At 41.2% G+C, this 20,427-nt stretch overlaps 1 protein-coding gene across 1 annotated transcript; it reads left to right on the top strand.

The window, feature by feature from the left end:
* The first annotated feature begins 9,442 nt into the window (after positions 1-9,442).
* UMPS (uridine monophosphate synthetase) lies at positions 9,443-18,174 on the top strand. The gene is made up of 6 exons (XM_056861281.1): positions 9,443-9,577; positions 13,121-13,274; positions 13,546-14,214; positions 14,660-14,835; positions 15,956-16,070; positions 17,944-18,174. Exons 1-6 carry the CDS (start codon positions 9,443-9,445, stop codon positions 18,123-18,125), a joined length of 1,431 nt encoding a protein of 476 aa, XP_056717259.1. The 3' UTR covers positions 18,126-18,174.
* Positions 18,175-20,427: the final 2,253 nt, after the last annotated feature.

Below are 20,427 nucleotides of genomic sequence, written 5' to 3' on the forward strand. Positions count from 1 at the left end.
GTAATATGAAAAGAAGGTCATTCCATTTTCAGCTTGAACAGTTATTTGCGCAGTTGTAATATCAATCCAAAATTGGCCAAAGTATGGTAAATATAAAGGGTCCATTCCTATGTTTTCAGCTTCAAAATGGATGTGAAGGATCAATAGTTTACTACATTTGTGCATACATCTCTCTCTCCCCCCACACACACTATCTCCATCACACAAACATCTATGCTAGCATTTTCCTTCAATCCCAAAAATTTGGTGTGAAATCATGCAAAAAGATAATTACAATTATCATTTTTATTAATCAAAAGCATTACCAGTGAATAGTTCTTTAGAAACTGTTGAAACATTTTTCAAATCAAGTGACTTTGAAGGCAAAGTTATAGTGGCCTAGGGATTAGTCTAATTTTTATACCACGGATACATTAGTACGGTCAATGGTTCATGATCCTGCTATCCTTTAGTCAACAATTCATGTCTAATTTTTTTCTTCCTCTATGCCCAGCAATGGTTATTCTATAAACTTGCTGTGTAGTAATAAGATTTAGTAATTCTTAAAGGCATAGTTTCATCTGCCAACATATTATACAGACAATGAAATTTCCTACTTCACTTGTTCAAAGTACTGTTAACTCAAGATATTTACCTTACTTCACAAGGTAAGTCTCTATGTGATGCCATCTATGTAAATCACAATTCATCACTGCAGATGGGTTTGCTCTGACCCTAAGTTCTGTTTCTTTGTCTACATTACTGTACAATCTTCAGAGAAGAGACACTCAGTTACTCTTTCATTCCCCATAACTGTTTATTAAGGACACCAAAGCACTTTTAGACAAGCCTATACTAAGACTTGCACATTAAAAAAAAATCATGGAACTCAGTCAAAGAGAAAAAAGTAACACTCCACATCAGGCGTCTGGATTGCCAAATAATAAAGAACTTCCTCCCATTGTGCACCTGGCAAAGCAGGAGACTAGTAAGATTCTCCTCACTACGTCATCCATGACCATCTTACCAAGCAGAGTTTCAAGCATTCTCTGGAAAGTTACAGAGTTGTCTCTACTTGCTCTATGTCAGTGCTGGGATAGAGAAGAGCAGGGGCTCTCCTGGCTGAGCTGACAGGCAACATACTGTTGGGGAGCAGAAAGTTACCAAAGATTAGGCAAACATTGCAACTTTTATGACAGTTTCCTAAACAATGTTGTCCACAAGGACCCAGCTGAAGAAAATGAAGGTGGTGCTTATTCTAATAGCACTTAACTTTTTTACATAACTGTTAGATCTTGAGGCTATCTTAGCATCTGCAACTACTCTGCCCTTAAAACTGTTGACTGCCAATGTTTGACAACCTGTGGTTAGTGTAAGCCACAACACAAACAAGGATCATACACTTTAAGTAACAATAATCCTGCTTAAAGTTAGTATGTGTTTCTCTGCAAATAGAGTATTTTACCACAGAAGTTGTATTACAGTTGCCAGAGCAGGAGCTATACGTACGGCAAGAATGGGGAACTTGTTTGGGTGGAGATGTTTCTTCCCTGTTCAGAAAATCAATATAGAAAAGGTGGAAGTATATGGATGGATATTGATTTAGATTCTGGGGCTAGCAAATAAGGCTTAACAAAGCACAGTGCCTTTGCAGAGGAATAAGATAAGTCCTAGCATTTTAACTTCTCAGTGAAAGGGTTTTGTCCCCAACACATATTTATTTTCTCAATAATATGGCTATACGATACTTTTTGTAATCAGTTTGATCATCCTGTACCCACTGATGTCATAGTAAAGAATGTGGGATGGAATCAGCTCTTGAGGTTGCTTTTAGTTGTCATTATTTCCTCATGGTACTGAAAATCATCCAGATGTGGGCTTGGAGATAGGTTAAAAATAAGGGTCATAACCCAGGTAAAGTTATCTATGAGTAAGTCCCACTAAGACCAAGGAAATAAATTAGCTGTGACTGATCTAAATCTCATTGCTTGAATGGGACACAGATTTTAATCCTATGCAAATTTACCTGACACTGTCCCATTGACCATCATGGCCCATATCTGAACATTTATTTAGAAAATGTGTATGCCACCTCTTCAGATCTGCTCAAGATGACTAACAACACTAAAACAAAACAAAACAGAAAAACTATAAAACAAATCATATCAATAAAACAAACCAAGCCAATAAAAGCAACCCCACATAAAATGGAGCAATATAAAAGGATATTGACCAAAACCGGCCTCAGGCTAGGAACAGACCATAAAACAGCTAAGCAAGATGGAACCCCTTAGTTAAAGGTCCAGGTTAAGAGAAATGTCTTGGCCTGACATCTAAAGGACAATGAAAACTATGCCAGGTGAGCCTCAAGGGGAAGGGTATTCCAAAGGCAAGGTGCCATCGCTGAAAAAGCCACCTCCGGTTGCCCCCCATCTTACCCATCTGATCACCACCCAGCTTACCTTTGTAGGTGGGGGCATAGAGAGCAGGGCTTGAGAAGAGAATCTCAGCTGGTGGCCTGGATGATATAGGAAAAGACAGTATTTCAAATACCCTTGCGCCAAACCATTTAGGTAAGAACTGGCACTTTGAATTGTGACTGGAAACAGATGGGTAGCCAACGTAGAAATTTCAACAAAGGGGAGATACAATCCCCGTATCTGGACCCTGAAAATATCCTGGCCTCTGCATTTGGGACCAACTGAAGTTTCCTAACAGTTTTCAAAAGCAGCCCTGCATAGAATACATTACAGCAATTTAACCTGGACATGATCAGAGCATAGATCATCTGCTATATGACCTTGGATTCCTCTGACTGCCCTGGGGCCTATGTAAACACTTGTGATCCAGAGAAAATGCACACTGTATCCAGGATATCGGGTCAGAATAAACTAATTTAGTCAGGTACAAGTTACTGTGAAATAGCTACCAGCTGATGCAAATGTCTGAGTCTCTAAAGCAAATGCATGGACAGAGTTATGGAGAACCATAGGATATGGTGCTGTTATTGAGTTTGGGAGAAACACGGTATCTACATATCTGAAGGCGCCCCCTCATTTATGTTTTAAAGCAATTCATGCGGATTATAAAACTGACATTGGCTAGAACAATGTGTTAAAATTGCCTCTCTTCTGCTTTAACAATGCTCAGACAGAGAGAGTGGCTCAAAAACGATTTATGGCTTTCTTACACAAACATGCTGAATTTTGTTTTATATGTTAAACAGTTTTTAGAGAGGCAATTTAAGAACAAGTCTAGAACTTTTCTGTTGAGAGTGAAAAGAACATGATTTATTGAGATGAGCTGTCAAATCGAACAAGAAATAATCCTGAAACTTAAGTGTCTAATGCTATGGATTCTTGAAAGCTTCTATAGTCACTGGTTTAGGATTTGCGAATAATACAAAAATCATCATACCGATGATATGTGCTTAATGTCTATGATTCCAAAAGCATGGGTGAACTAGAACAAATCTGGGTATTGACAGAGACCAGTTTTTACTTCACACAAAACCTTGTTACTCTGTTCAGCATTTCTTTCTAAACAGGAAAAGAATATTACTATATTAACTGCTTGGCTACCTTGTTCACACCTAAGAATATGAAATGCCATTGTTTTCTGGATTGCTTGGAAATATGTGCCACTGAAATCAATGGGATTTTATCCCCAAGTCAACATGTTTCCTTCTATCTCAAATGTCCTGCAAAGACCTCAGCAGTTTACATGTTTTCCTGATGGTGCTCTGAAGTGGCAAAATCAGGATATAAGATGTGTCACGTACCACATTTGTTTGAGACAAAAACAAAAAACAGACCCAGAATTTAAAGTAAGAAATGGGGTTTAAAAGAAAAAATACACGTCCGTCTCAAAAGTGGATAAATGATGTCTTCCCTCAAAATTTGAGGTGGATAATGATAAGAAATTAGGACATACGCTCTTTATTTTTTTACACAAACTTGAGCTCACTCAGCACTCTTTGCTTGTACAATCCTGGAAGCCGAATGAAATCATGTCATTAGATATTGGCTGAGCCAATCATTTGGCCATTCCTTCTACACCTTTGTAACATGAAAATCTTATGAATGAAACACAGTTATGTCTACAGAAACTTGCTTTGAAGCTTAGAACATTTCAACAATGGGCAACACAAATGTTGACCCTAAGACTACTTTCCTAGGTACACACACTAGAGAACAAATTTCATTGAAATCTGTGAGGGTCAGTTTTGCATAAAGACGCCCCTGCTGCACTTCATATTTGACCCCCTACCTCAACAGTCTACATTCCAATCTAGCCAGGGAGATCTCAGTGTACAGCTGACACAGTGGCATATATTTATGCTCATATGGTCCCTGTGGAACTTGATGTTCAGATGCACGCCCCCACCTACATCTGCTAGCTGCATGTAATTAAGTGTGCCTAGAGATGCTTCAGGGCTATAGTTTGTAATTAGGATTTGATATACATGTTCAGGTTCTCTAGGGAAACCAACCGCCATTTCATGATCTACCTTTTCTTTCTGATTCAGTTGTAGAAATAAATTATCTCTGAACAGTTTATCACCCTGGTTTATCACCCTGTCCGATCATTGGTGATCCATCAGAAAATGGTGCTTTCCTAATGGAATATAATCAAATTCCTTTTTCCAAGGCTAGTTATACACTGCCAACAAACATCAAATAGCTGTCTGGGATAATTAACGCTACTGACTGTTAGCATGATGTCAGGATTCTGTCATTTGTGGTCTCAATACTCTGAACCTACAAGAATCTATTCTATTCAAGCCATATCATCCCTTTGCGCCCAGATTTTCAACACTGGTGCTTTTACGTCTCTTTCTATCAAACACTTTAGTATGCTTTTTGCTAAAATACCGCTCCAATAGTTATAGGTCTTTTGCTGAGAAAATAAAGTCTGGCATGTGGAGAGGTAAAACAGACAACTAAAATACACACCTTTAAAATATTTGCAACAATCATATCATTTGTGGGTGGGAGGGAGTATGTGTGTTGTTAAGAGCTTAAGATTTTTCAAGGTGCAAAATAATTCCACAGCCTTAATCATTTTCAGTCTTTTGCTGGTCTGCCTTAAGTGTTATTAACTCTTGGTTGGATTGCCAATTTCATTTTGTACGCATATGTGTTTTCTAAAGATACGTTTTGTAACTATTTTATTTATACCGCCAGTTCCTCATATGTAATGTTGTAAACTGGTTTCCTGCTGTCACATGTTCTTAATCTTCTGCAGTACATGTTATGTACAGATGATGATTCAAAATCTACATTTGGGGCTCTTGCCTTCCTTATAAATACAGTATACAAACTGAGTTCAGGAGGTTTTTTGCTTGTTTCAAGAAATAAGATCAGTTGCTCAGAAAAAAATAGAGCAATCCTGATATAATAAATTCAGCAAACAGCTATATACCATGCTACAGAGCAAGTCAATGGCTTGATGTGTAAACCACATAGTGAAAATGCTTTCCTTGCATTATAACGTACTTATGTATCCCCCGTATTCCCTAATACTAGAAGAATGGGCTACTGTATTGTCAGTCCCAAAATATTTTTAAATTTATCTATCAGGTATCATTATGATGAAGTTACAGCATTCATTGTAAATGTAGGGTAAACAGTGATCCTAATTTTAAGGCATAAGAGGGTTTGTGGGTTTCCCCCCTCAACAGCTACAATTTCTTCTGTTTTTAGGGGTTCCTACTTCAAGATAGTGAAATGAACATGTAATGCAAGAGCTTGCAATGCTCATCAGTTCGGAGGTATCTGGTTGTAGATATCCGTGATCTCATTCCTAATTATTAAAAAATTCAAAATTTTCATTACATACCAAAATTCCAGTGAGCTAGCACAATCATAAAACAGGGGAAAACTATTTAAAACATTTCAAAGCTGACTAAAAGAAAAAAAATTAAACTGACAATAAAAAGAACAAATAAACTACAATTACAAAATCAACAAAATATGGCTACACAAGCAATAAATGCTGCCGCATCCAGCTGTGGTGATGGTGGGGTACATGTATATGGGGGAACTGATTTATCTTTCACTGGACGCATGGTAAAATAAAGGTGTCTTCACCTGGTGCCCCAAATTCAAGAAAGTAACCACCAAGCCAATAACCTGTATTTGGGCTATACCATTTCAAACTATAAGTAAGGGCTTGCTTGACTGGACATTCCTCCATGCAAACAGTTCCTTCCAAAGAAACTAACAAGTCATAAATAAGGAGGATTCTAGTCATTTCCCCAGACAAGCTAACTTTCTGTGCATGGGGTTTGGTGTTTGTTTTTCAAATCAACGAGTTTTCAATCATGTTGCTGTTTAAACAGGTACAGCCCAGGCTTACTTACCTCTTCAGTGAGAACCAAGTCTAAATCTACACAAAACAGCTAGTCTGTTTATCTCCACATCAAGAGTAAATGGAACAGAGAAGGAGCTGGCTATTACTCTGTCCCCTGATATTTCACTTCTATGCATGTAAGCTGTTTGGGCTCTTTAATCCATAGCTAACCCTACAAACCTGTGTCTTGATTACAAGCCATCATTACTGAATAAATAATAATTAAAGTGGCACTGCTACTGCGTAGTGACATAAGAGTACGCAACATGATCTGGAAAGTCAATTCAAATCTCACCTGAAGACACAAATGTGGCTTTAGGCAAGCAGCTATCTTTCAGCCATAACTTTTCATTTTTAAGACCAGGAAAATAATAATACTTCCCACAACCATGGTGACAGTTTCTGAAATAATACAAATGAATGTCGGAGCACTAAAAAAACACACACCCTATTACCAGTGTGATGTTACACTGAATTAATCCAGTGGTCCATTGATTTAAATAAACCTATGCTGGAAGAGTTTGGCATAGGATTACACTTTAAATATTGTTAACATATATCAGAAATGTGGTGGATTAATTATTGTAAGCCACTTTTGAATGGGGAAAGCATGATAAAATGTTCCAAATTAATGAACAAAACACCCCTCTCCCCAGTTACAGCAACATGGTTGTAACAAAAACAGCTAGTCAAAAGGTGGAGATGTGCAGTTAATTAAGGCCATGGCCCATTTATGCCTGGGAGGTTTTGCCTTGGATTTGCCGCTCTCTAGATGCACATTTTCCCCACCCAAATTCCTAAAACTCAAAAATAAGCCCCCATGCAGGGTTTTGAGAATTCGGATGGGGGAAATGTGCATCTTGAGAGTGGCAAATCCAAGGCAAAACCTCCCAGGCATAAATGCCCTAAGTTTCATTCAGAGCAAGCACGACAGAATCCCAAATCTTCAATACATGAGAAGCCTAGGTGGATAATAAAACTTGGGGCTGGATACATCTGCACATTCAAACAGCACGTGCGTATTCAAGCAGTGCCCAGTGTGTACAGTACTATCACCTGGTATCGTATTGGCTTCCCTCCCTCGTGTGTCTTTATGGCAATTAAAAAAAATATTTTGTTTAAAAGTGGTCCAGGCAATTTTATTAGGACATATTGGCAATGAATATCTGCAGAACCTGTCAAGGAAATAAAAGCAAGTCTAAATTTCTCGCAATCGGTCTAATATAAGTTTGTCATTTGTTGCCATATATAGGGTGTCTGTAAAATACTGACTTCTTTTGTAAGCAGACTTAAATAGGAGGTTCCTTCATTTTTTATATTTTCCATGTCATGTAGTTTATAACAAAAGGCTTCTAGTTGCCTGTAGTATGTTAAATGTGACAATTCAGGCGGTGTCCACAAATATGACTTGGGCCAATTTGTATAGAGCACTGCATACTTATAAAGCAAATATATTTTAAGAATTTAATATGAAATATGGTAGTTGAGGACAGCAGGAAAAGAGGAAGACCCAACAAGAGATGGATTGACTCAATAAAGGAAGCCACAGCCTTCAATTTGCAAGATTTGAGCAAGGCTGACAAAGATAGGACATTTTGGAGGACTTTCATTCAGTGTCGCCATGAGTCAGAAGCGACTTGACGGCACTTAACACACACACACACACACGGTAGTCTGGTTGTATGATAACCATTCAGCTATCATAAAGGGCCTGACCTGGGTTGCCCAGGCTAGCCTGATCTCGTCAGATCTCAGGAGCTAAGCAGGGTCAGCCCTGGTTAGTATTTGGATGGGAGACCACCAAGGAATACAAGGGTTGCTGATCAGAGGAAGGCACTGGCAAACCACCTGTTAGTCTCTTGCCATGAAAACCCCAAAAGGGGTCTCCATAAGTCGGCTGCGACTTGACGGCACTTTACACACACACACACACACACACACACACACACACACACACTCCTGCCCGCCCTCCATTTTTTAGCGCCGCTGACCCAAATATCGCCCTTGCTGCAGAATGCACCCCTGCTACCCCCCCTCCTGTTTCCCGAAGTTGGTCTTTTACCCCTTCTTTTCTCTGTTTCCTTAAATAACAATTGTCATTTTTCAATGGGAGGAGAGTGCTGTGGATACTGTGGACTGCCAAAAAAAAAACCCCCAAAAACAAATCAGAGGCATATAGATCAATTAACAAAGGAAAAACAGCACTGTAGCCACAAAAGCCAGAGCTATCTGGTGTAAACGGTTATCCCAAACAATATATGCAGAATATTGTTGAAGGCTTTCACGGTCAGAGTTCATTGGTTCTTGTAGGTTATCCGGGCTGTGGGACCGTGGTCTTGGTATTTTCTTTCCTGACGTTTCGCCAGCAGCTGTGGCAGGCATCTTCAGAGGAGTAACACTGAAGGACAGCGTCTCTCAGTGTCAAGTGTGTAGGAAGAGTAATATACAGTCAGAAAGGGGTTGGGGTTGAGCTGAATCATTGTCAACCCCAACCCCTTTCTGACTATATATTACTCTTCCTACACGCTTGACACTGAGAGACACTGTCCTTCAGTGTGACTCCTCTGAAGATGCCTGCCACAGCTGCTGGCGAAACGTCAGGAAAGAAAATACCAAGACCACGGTCACACAGCCCGGATAACCTACAAGAACCAATGCATCAAATTAGGTCAACAAAATGACCAGAGAGATACAAGTGTGCCAGCTTATTTCCATAATGTTCCTAGGGGAAGGAAACAAAATACAGAAAGGGATCTATTGTATGTGCCCAAACTCAACAGATATTGAAAACGGAGAGAAATGTTCAGTCCTCACCAATCAAACCCCCCGCGCGTTTCCCCGGAGACGGCCGCAGACCAACTGAAGACTAACGGTCCCCCATCGGCCGTTACTAAACCCCGCCCACTACAGTCAACAGCCAATGCAAGAGTAGAAAGGGGGGGAGCAGAGGCGGCGATCGTCACGTGCTCTACCCTTCCCCGAGACGGCCGTCGGGGCTGCGTCATCGCTCGGCGGCGGCGGTCGTCACGTGCTCTGCCCTTCCCGAGACGGCCGTCGGGGCTGCGTCATCGCTCGGCGACGGGCCCCCCTGAGCGCGTGGCGGCGCGCGATGGACGTGCTGGCGTCCGAGCTCCACCGCGTGGCGGCTCTTCGTTTCGGGGAGTTCGTGCTCAAGAGCGGCCTCGTCTCCCCGGTGTACGTCGACCTCCGCGTCGTCGTGTCTCACCCGGCTCTGCTCAACCAAGTACGCGGGGGGGGGGGAGGGGATAGGGGATGACCAGGGCGGAGGAAGGGGGCAGCGCGGGGTAGTGGTTCAACTGTCGGGTTGGGACCTGGGAAACCCGAGTTCAGATTCCCCACTCGCGCTATGGAAGCTTGCTGGGTGACCTTGGGCACGTCAGTCAATAATTCAAGCGTTTATTTGCAGTCAGGCCAACAAATAAAGCGAATTTACAGAGGTTTTTGATATTCATACTAAAGTCAATGCATTTACCTGGGCTGAAAAAAGACCTTGCATTCCTGGCTCATGACCAGTGCTGATTTCTCCACACCCATCTCTCCCCTGGACATCACAGACTCTTCTGCAGACCACACCTAATCCCATCACGCCTGCTATTCACATTGACATACTGTGAACATTTACATACTAATGCTTGTCTGAATTCACTCTCCTCTACTTAAAGACAGATGGATTCACATTCTAGCTATTTCTGAAGAAGTGAGCTGTGGCTCACGAAAGCTCAGACCCTGCCAGAAAATATTTTTGTTAGTCTTTAAGGTGCTACTGAACTCTTGCCCTTTTATAAAAATTTTGTTAGTCTTTAAGGTGGTACTGGACTCTTGCCCTTTTCTACTACTGGTATCTGAAGAAGTGAGCTGTGGCTCACGAAAGATCATACCCTACCAGAAAATATTTTTGTTAGTCTTTAAGGTGCTACTGGACTCTGGCCCTTTTCTACTATTACATAGGTGTGTGTGTGAAGTGCCGTCAAGTCGCAGCCGACTTATGGCGACCCCTTTTTGGGGCTTTCATGGCAAGAGACGAACAGAGGTGGTTTGCCAGTGCCTTCCTCTGCACAGCAGCCCTGGACTTCCTCGATGGTCTCCCATCCAAATACTAACCAGGGCCGACCCTGCTTCGCTTCTGGGATCTGACGAGATCAGGCTAGCCTGGGCCATCCAGGTCAGGGCACATAGTTGAATAGTATAGGGTAAAACAAATACAAAATGGATTTGCTATTAAAATGGTTAAAAATGGCAAAATTTCCAAGATGCATAGCTATTTAATATCAAAACAAATACTAAATATGGGTAAAATTACAATGCTTGATCATATCCAAAACTTACAGAGGATAAAACTAGAAAGAAAAATACATAAATAAATGTGAATTAAATCTGTAGGATCAAACAGTATTCATTCTCCATTTCCTTTGCCATTGTAGGTTCTTAAGCAATCTGCTTGGGCCAGTCACACACTCTCAGCCCTGGCTAGAGCTTGGATGGGAGACCTCCATGGAATACCAGGGGCGTGATGCGCAGGCAGGCAATGGCAAACCACTTCTGTTAGCCTCTTGCCTTGAAAACCTTACTGGGTTGCCAATAACTCAGATGTGACTTGACGGCAAAAAGGTATGGGGGGGGAGCAGCTGTGATGGCTGGTAGCCAGTAGTATTCATGTGACTGAATGGGAGTGTCGGGCTCTTGACAAGTTTGTAAAATATGATAAATTGGGCATGGGAGGTGAGACGTTATTGGTGAAATAAATTGGCGCAGGGTTACAGTAGGCAGATGATATTGGCCTATCTTATGGGGCTGTTCTAAAGATTGAACTGCCTCTGAGCACATTTAACTGGACGTTTATATAACACTTTTTGAATGTTCAGAGGTCTTTGTGGCCATCATTTCAAGGATGTGGTGATGGCTGCCAGCTTGGAGGGCTTTAAGAGGGGAGTGGACATATTCATGGAGGAGAGGGGTATTCATGGCTGTTAGTTAGAATGGATACTAGTCATGCTGCATACATTCTCTCTAGTATCAGAGGAGCATGCCTATTATTTTGGGTGCGGTGGAACACAGGCAGGATGGTGCTGCTGCACTCGTCTTGTTAGTGGCTTCCTAGAGGCACCTGGTTGGCCACTGTGTGAACAGACTGCTGGACTTGATGGGCCTTGGTCTGATCCAGGCAGGGCCGTTCTTATGTTCTTATGCCCCAGCCGCTGTTTTTCTTGACGTAGAAACAGCAGTATTGTGTTACCTTAAAGGTGAACAAGTCTGTTGTGCTACCGGTATTTTTTGTTTGTTTGTTTGTTTGTTTTTGTGAGCTAGAACCTTTTTTGTTACATGCAAGAATTTGTTATTTCCTATGTGAATAGGTGTATGCTATGCTCTGACTAGTGAAGGAAGCGACCTTTTTTTAACATGAGGTAGTAATAGGTGTCCAAAGGACTTATTTGAAAGTGTGAAAAAAATGGGGTTCTGTGCCACTGGTTTCATATCAGATCAGGTTTTTGGTAACATCAGTGTGGTGTGATTCTGTAGCCTGGATTTATATGTTGTGTTCATCTACATGTAGGAACCTCAAAGGCAAACTGTAGGGTTTGTTTTGTTTTGCATGTCACTGCACTCAGGTCTGTAACTAATACATCTGAATTTTTGAAGCACTCCAGATGTTAAGTACAGTGACTGTTCTGAAGGGAAGCTAGAAAGACCTTGAAAATCAGGATGCTTGCTTACAAAGTCCATGTCACAGAGGGTGGTGCCAGCTTGATTGCTAGTGCTACAATACGACTATTGCATAGGTGGGAGTTAGGGACAGGCTAGAAGTTAGCTGTTGCTTGTAACTGGATAGGTTAGATAAAAGTTATCCCCATTCAATAAATGCAAGTGAGCATGCTGGCCACCTAAAACATATATAAATGCTGCAATCTCTTTTTTAAAGCATCTCATATGTTTTCTACAGTGCTTGAAAAGTGATGAAGATAGACTGATGGGATTGAGGTGGCAGAGCTGATGTTAGTGACGCTGTATCACACAGCCTGCTTTCTTTTTTATCCAGGAGTATGAAATATAAGGCCCTGACCTGGATGGCCTGATCTCGTCAAATCTCAGAAGCTAAGCAGGGTCAGCCCTGGTTAGTATTTGGATGGGAGCCCACCAAGGAAGTCCAGGGTTGCTGTGCAGAGGAAGGCACTGGCAAACCACCTCTGTTAGTCTCTTGCCATGAAAACCCCAAAAGGGGTCACCATAAGTCCGCTGCGACTTGACGGCACTTTACGCGCACACACACACACACACACACATGAAATATAAGCCATGTTTTCTTTCCCTCCTCAGTGCAAACAACAGCAGAATGACTTGTACTCAACCTGTTTCGTGAAGTAACAAAGCATAGTGAAAAATATGGTTCCCGTCCATGTGAATTTGGAACTTCCAGGATACCTGTGTTCTTTCTGGCAGATAGCTTGTGGACTCTATCCTTCCTGTACTACCAAGTAACACAAATGTGGTGGTGGAAAGTGCCATCAAGTCGCCGCTGACCTATGGCGACTCCATAAGGTTTTCAAGGCAAGAGATGTTTGGAGATGGTTTGCCATTGCTTGTCTCTGCGTGAGCTGAGAGAGTTCTGAGAGAACTGTGACTGGCCCAAGGTCACCCAGCAGGTTTCATGTGGAGGAGTGGGGAATCGAGTCCAGTTCCACAGATTAGAGTCCACTACTGTACCACTCTGGCTCCTAACACAAATGTTCCGTCCTGTTAATAACATATCTTTAATTTCATTCCTCCTCAGGTAGCACATCTTCTCTTTCAAACAACAAAGGATGCTGGAGTCAAGTATGACTGTGTGTGTGGGGTTCCATACACAGCTTTACCATTGGCTACGATCATCTGCTCAGCCAACCAGATACCAATGCTTATTCGCAGGAAAGAAGCTAAAGAATATGGTAAAAGAAGCAATCTTGGTTGTACACATTGGTATATAATCCATGACTATTCAAGACTAGAAAGATGTTTTTAAAAATTAAGTCTCACAACTTCCTGGGGAACTGTGTATGTATTATACCCACATTTTAGTGACACCAGTAGAAAAATGCTTTTGCCAAAAGTTATTTATTCTCAATTGTTATATGCTGTTTATTTTTAATTAGCAGTAACCTTTTAATTTGAGCTAGCAAAGCGATTTGGTGTAAAGTACTTTATTTATTGCTTTTAAAGGTACCAAGCGCATTGTGGAAGGCATCATAAATTCAGGAGAAACTTGTCTCATCATTGAGGATGTGGTCACCACTGGCTCAAGTGTCTTGGAAACAGCAGAGGTTCTTCGTAAAGAGGGACTGAAGGTTACTGATGCCATTGTGCTGTTGGACAGAGAGCAGGGAGGAGGAGCCATGCTGGAGAAAAATGGGATTCACTTACACTCAGTATGTACCTTAACTAAGGTGCTGAAAATCCTTGAGCAGCAGAAAAAAGTTGCTTCGGTGATGGTGACGAAGGTAGAGAAATTCATTCAGGAAAACGTTAGCCAGCCTTCGGAGCAAAATGGTACTACTAGTATGAAAAGAATGTGCAAAGAAATGAGTTTTGGTGCTCGGGCTGAGTTGCCTGAGACGCATCCCCTTGCAGCTCGGCTTCTCAGGCTCATGGAGAAAAAGCAGTCTAACTTGTGTCTTTCTGCTGATGTAACCAAGTCCTCAGAATTGCTCCGGCTGGCTGCTGTTCTTGGCCCATCCATCTGTGTCTTGAAAACACACATAGATATTCTGGAGGATTTCACCCTAGAAGTAATCAAAGAATTAAGAGTCCTTGCAGACCTGCATAAATTCTTGATATTTGAAGACCGGAAGTTTGCAGACATTGGAAATACAGTGAAGCATCAGTATGAAGGTGAGTTTGAATTTGCTTCCTTCCTACCAACTCATCTACCATTGTCCTAACCTACAATTTGATGCATTTTTTTCAAGACCTGTATAAATACTTGGGAACTGGACCGACTTGACACTTGTTATTTATTTCAGTAAAGACAAGACTTCGCAGGGTTTTTTTTAGCTGAGTTTTATTCTTATTGTTATGCTACATTGAGAGAAATTGCACTAATGAAACAAAATTTGAGGCCCACATACATGATGATCATAAAGAGAAAAATCTCTTTATGATAGCTTAGAACCACATGGATTCGTAGTGTTGCTTTATGGGCAACAGGAACCCCAGGGATTCTTCTTTTTACCGTGCTAATAAAGATATGAGAAGCATTTAATAGCCAGTATTTTAAACTGTGTTCTAGCTGAGAAAAAAAAACTGCTTAGCTGGTAATTCCCTTTTTGCCTTTCAGGCGGCATCTTCAAAATAGCGTCCTGGTCGGATATAGTTAACGCCCATGTGGTTCCTGGCCCTGGAGTTGTTAAGGGACTGAAAGCAGTAGGGCGACCTTTACAACGAGGATGTCTTCTGATTGGGGAGATGAGTTCCGAAGGGTCTCTGGCTACTGGTGAATATACAAAAGCTGCAGTAAGTTGGAGTATTCACTAAAGATTGAAAAGTGTTAAGGCAGGTCCAGAATTTTTTTCAGGCAAGGGTTTTTCCTCCTGCCACGCAAGGAAAGAGTGGTCTTTATTTAGCTGATAAAAAAATTACAGTGAACGTCCAATTTAAAGCCAGCCCAGCAATACTCATCTTTCCAATCACAACTCATAAAAGCAGGAATAGCAAAAATACAAACACTGATTAAACAAACTAAACAGCAGCGTAAACAGCAATTCCATGAGCATTTCAAATCAGTGCATGGTGGATTCCAACGCTTACAAATAAAATCTCACATAAAACTCAGAGCCAATTCCCCCAAAGCCAACAGTTCACAGAAGCAGGGCTGAACAGGAAAGCTTTTGCCTGCTGCAAAAAATGTTAACAGGTTTAGTGTCAGGGAAAGGCATTGTACAACAGAAAAGGCCACGTCCTCATCTTCACCTACGAGAGCAGTGGCACATGAATAGGGCCCAGGAAGGTGATGGTTTTGAGTGCTGCTTTTGGCTTCCTTATTAGCAAGAGTAATGTTGGCTGATGGTTTTCCTGCTTATGTGAGAGTGAGTCCACTCAAGACTGTAAAAGCAGCAACAGTGTGGGAATTTAGGGAAATATGTGCTTCGGGAGAAGCAGTGTGAATTAAGTGCTGAATCATGAGACCCCCAAGTTCTTCAGTCAAACCCAGAAAAGAGCCTCATGGAAGAGAATGGGTGATAATACTGGAGAAATTGAAGGAAGGAGTGGCATGAATCTATATATTTGTCACTGCTATGTCCAATTCTTTATAAGGTAAAAGTTTCATATTTGCCATTCTGGTCAGTGTGCTGTTCAGTCACTTCCTGCTTTCCAAAGGTTGCAGGTTGGCTTAGTGGCATTTCTGTTTAGCACGTTTTCTCAGCTCTGGAACACACTACCAAGAAAATGCAAACTTGCATCTATATTACTGTATTCAGGTATTCTGTATTCCTGAACCTTTGCTTCTACCTTTAAAGAATTGTGTAAATAAGTAATAGAATATACAGCCAACAGGACCCGTAGCATTTAATGAGTAAAGTATCATGTTCCTACCAGAAGGTATGAATGTTCCTATGTATCTATTTTCTTGTAGGTTAAAATGGCTGAAGAACACACTGATTTCGTTTTGGGTTTTATTTCTGGCTCCAGAATTGTTGAAAAACCTGAATTCCTTCACTTTACTCCTGGTGTTCAGATGCAGGCTGGAGGTAAGCCTTTCCATGCGAGTGACCCATTTAGAACGTTTACTGTGTTTGCTAGGTCAAAGAAATCAGTTTGGCAGTACACATTTTTTGTAAAAATACTAGAATAGAGGTTGTTCAGACAAACGTTTCTAGTTTTTATGTACTAACCTGCTTGAAGGTACAGAATGAACCCCCAACCAGGCCTGGCTTGTTGCCAGGATTGTTGTACATTTTGTTCCCTACTCTCTCCACCGTGGATAAGAGAGAGCTGTCATCTGAACTGCCCCAGGATCTCTCCTATTATGTGTGTTTACCTCTTGCCCAAAGAAGTAGGGGGAAGGAGTAAACACATGAACAGAGTAGTTATGCAACCAAAGGGAGCCAAATGCACCACAAGGTGATACCAAATATGTGTACTTGTAATGTCCATGATGTTCTTTTTGCTGCTTCACACACTGAAAGCCATATCTGCTATCTGTAGAAGATCTCTTGCTTTGTTTTGAATGCTTGTAAGTTCAGAATTCTTGCAACTGTGCAACAGTTCCATGCAACTGTGCAACAGTTCCATGCAACTGTGGAAATTGCAGCTACGAAATATCTCTCTATGTAAAATTAGACTATTCTTTCGTATTCATAGATACTTTATCAGTCTTTACTATATGTAAATCATACTTAACAGTTGTAGAAGGAGTATCCTGTATGCTATGTCTGAGAGAAGCTCAGGTGAGACGCCAGAAGATCCATAAATGCATCTCTAGCACCTTTTTTTAAAATAAAAAGGCGGCCTAATTTGGATCAGGACCATGACTAGAGGGAATGAACTCTCCTCTTCCCTCCCTACCATCTTCCAAGTCTCAAAATACTTATTACCCCAAACTGATTTTATACATGGATACAAATCGTTGTGAGAAATGTACAGACAGCTCCCCTCAATGGAGCAAGTAGGCACTTGGAGGTGGAGGGCAGTTGAGGTGGGAAAAACAGCTCTGGCGGAAAGATTTCAGTCCTCCATTTCTTGCATTTGGCAGTTCGGGTTAAATTGGGGCCTTTCATGGCTCTGTTGCTTAAACCGATACATCGTCCTGGAGATTTGATGACAAATCCTCGGGCGTCTTGTCTGGTTGAGCCTTTACTATGGTGATGGGCTTGCCTTTTCACATGGAGCCAGTTTACACAGAACATGACATGCTTTGAATGACTCTTAAACATCTCACAATGGGTAGCCGTGTTAGTCTGTCAATAGCAGTAGAAAAGAGCAAGAGTCCAGTAACACCTTAAAGCTACAGCTCACTTAACTCATGAAAGCTCATACCCTGCCAGAAATGTTGTTAGTCTTTAAGGTGCTACTGGACTCTTGCTCTTAAATATTTGTAAGCATTATATGAATAAAGAAGAATATCCTGGGCACTGCAAATCTACTTGGATGGTGTATCCCCAAGAGAACATTCTGTTATTATTTGAGAACACTTTAGGGTGCTTTCACACATGCTGAATAATGCACTTTCGATCCACTTTCAATGCACTTTGCAGCTGGATTTTACTGTGTGAGATGGCAAAATCCACTTGCAAATGATCGCTAAAGTGCATTGAAAGTACATTATTCAGCATGTGTGAAAGTGTTATATGTCTCCCACTTGCTGCTTTTAACCCTCCTGAACACTTTGGAATTATTAACCATTGTTAGTTAGCATGGGAAATTCTCTAAGGCTTTGTTCAAACAGCACAGCAAGCTTCAAATATCACTCTGTTTTGCTGTTATGCCCCTGCATGCCCCTCACTTGTGCTTAATTGGAGTTTAGTTTCATTTTGTCGTTGTGATGTCTGAATACTGCCTCAGGGTTTATTGTGATTCTTGCTGTTTTCTATTGAGAAGTATCTGTTTGTGGTGCTTTTGCAGGTGATAGCCTGGGGCAGAAGTACCTGAGCCCCCAAGAAGTGATTGGTAAAAAAGGCTCTGATATCATAATTGTAGGACGAGGTATCTTGTCTGCACCCAATCATCTGGAGGAAGCAGAGACTTACAGGAAAGCAGCGTGGGAGAGCTATTTGCAGAGAATTGGTGTTAGCACCCAAGTTTGACACCAGTCCTGGATCCTATTAAGTATCTCAATCAAAACATTCCTGGAAGCTGGAAAACCTCTTTTCTGTTTGTTTAATGTGTGGTTATGTTAAACAAAATCTATCAATTGTTATACACTTGAGAGATTGGTGTATGCAGACTGCAGTTGTGACCCTGGCCACTCTTGACAATGGGAATTCAAATAGTTTGATTATTTGCCTAGTGTTAAACTCCTACTATTCCTTCATTTTTTTAAAAAATTAAAAAATAGAATGCACTCCAGAGGGCACTAGTAGGATTTATTTTACTTGCCTCAGATTCTGTCTGTTAACTCTATGAACATATGGGTACAACAGGAGACAAAATCCTGATCATATATTGTATAAGTTTTACTTGAACATCTTTCTGTCCTCAGTTCCGTAAGAACCGAATGGCATATGGGTGGCTGTGAGCTCTAGAACAATTTCTTTATCCATACTGTGGTTGCTTTCAGATATCCCATGAAGCCAACCTTAGGCATGATACTGGCTTGTTGCTGGACTCATGTACACCCCTCACCTCTGTCCTTCCCTCCCTCTTTTCACATGGAGGACAATAAAAGAATCTTGTTCTTTATATTGGCTTCACAGGTTAACAGGAATTATTACCTCCTCCCCCACATCCAGTCCACTTAATTTTGGCTAAATGTGAAGTCTGAATGCCTTTCGCTTTAAATTTGTATCTGAAATTCTTTGACCAGGAAGCAAATTGTGTGCCTTAATTATTAAACTGACTACAGTTGATCATAACTTTGTCTTGACAACAGAATTGAAAGATACAGAGTTCTGTTTCATGACCTGTACCGTGTCATATTTGGGATCCCTCTTTTTTAGCTAGTCATTGTGTGAAATGTGCTACATGTTGTGATGAAAATAAAATAATTTCAAAATGGACAAGACTGATTACCTGCATATTGTTTTTTCCGTCTGTCGCTTCTGATTAAGTTCTCCACCCCCACCTCTTTCACAGATTGCAACCAGACTTCAGAAGTCAGTGATGGTTTGTGTTCAGTGTGGTGCAAACAGAAGTTAATACTGAAAAGGGAAAGGTGGGAACTCTGGCTGTGGTGGGGAGCACCCGAGTCAGAAGAGGGGGCGTAACACTGATGAAAGGTTTTTAAAGCTTAAATAGGACTTTTTTTATTAAACTAAACTACTTTAGTTTAAAATTTTAATTACAGTGTATCTTTTAAAAATATGGTTTAAAATGAGATACAAATTTCATATACCGTATTTTTTGCTCCATAAGACGCACTTTTCCCCTCAAAAGTGAGGGGAAATGTCTGTGCATCTTATGGAGCGAATGTGCGCACAGAGCCGGCTGGGCGTGCTGGAATGACGCGAGCCGGCTGTGCGCTCCGTTCCAGCGTGCCCAGACGGCTCTGTGCGTCCCGCCTGCCTCCCAGCTGGCCATCGGGGTGGAGAACACCGGCTCGCGCCGTCCTGACGCGCACGCGCCCAGCCGGCATTCGCTCCATAAGACAAGTTTTTAGAGGAGGAAAACAAGATTTTTTTTCTTGTTTTCCTCCTCTAAAAACTAGGTGCGTCTTATGGAGCAGTGCGTCCTATGGAGCGAAAAATACAGTAAATAAAGATATTATAATTGCTGAGAATCCAACCATGACATTACATTAATGGCTGTCTTTCTTTGTTGAAAAATACAGGGAGAAATATATAGCGTGTAAGGTTAAACTTTATAAATGATAGTAGCATGGTTTAGCTGAATCTCAAGTTTGCATGTCATCTTTCCTTCTGTCCTCTTATCGTCTGCCTCAAGTCAATTGGTTGCTTAATGTTTAATGTAAACCATAGTTTGCCATATGTTTAATGTAAACCATAGTTTGCCATCAAGGCCAAATGAGCAAACGACAACAGTTGAAAGATGGCTTACAATCCTAGTTTGGAAGGCTAATGCAGACTTCTGCATGCTGATTGAAACAGACAAAATCATGGTTTTTGCTAAATAGATGGGGACTGTTGGGGAAAGAAATGGAGTGGATGCTTGATTTCTATAAAAACAGGACAAATTCTAAATTTAGACATAATTGTATGAAAGGGTGTATGTGGTCTCCCAGTTCTTCAAAGGCCTCAGTACCTGCGAATTGTATATTTTATGATACTATTGAGAAAAGTACACGCTCCACAGTTGCCCTCAGCCTCAATAGTGGAAATTTACACGTTCAACTGCAGTGTGAAACTTTGACCACCAGAAGGTGCATTGAAGTAGCACTTGACACGAGATTGGAGTTTGGTCTCTACTGATGCAAGCGCTAAAGAGTAACCT

This window comes from Euleptes europaea, chromosome 15 (genome assembly GCF_029931775.1).
Source record: "Euleptes europaea isolate rEulEur1 chromosome 15, rEulEur1.hap1, whole genome shotgun sequence".
NCBI lineage: Eukaryota > Metazoa > Chordata > Lepidosauria > Squamata > Sphaerodactylidae > Euleptes > Euleptes europaea.

Bases quoted from the DNA above. Each gene is read 5' to 3' on its own strand.
- UMPS (XM_056861281.1), top strand. From the start codon at position 9,443: ATGGACGTGCTGGCGTCCGAGCTCCACCGCGTGGCGGCTCTTCGTTTC. The intron at 13,275-13,545 runs GTAAAAGAAGCA...TTGCTTTTAAAG, and splicing joins GAAAGAAGCTAAAGAATATG to GTACCAAGCGCATTGTGGAA. The intron at 14,215-14,659 runs GTGAGTTTGAAT...TTTGCCTTTCAG, and splicing joins AGTGAAGCATCAGTATGAAG to GCGGCATCTTCAAAATAGCG.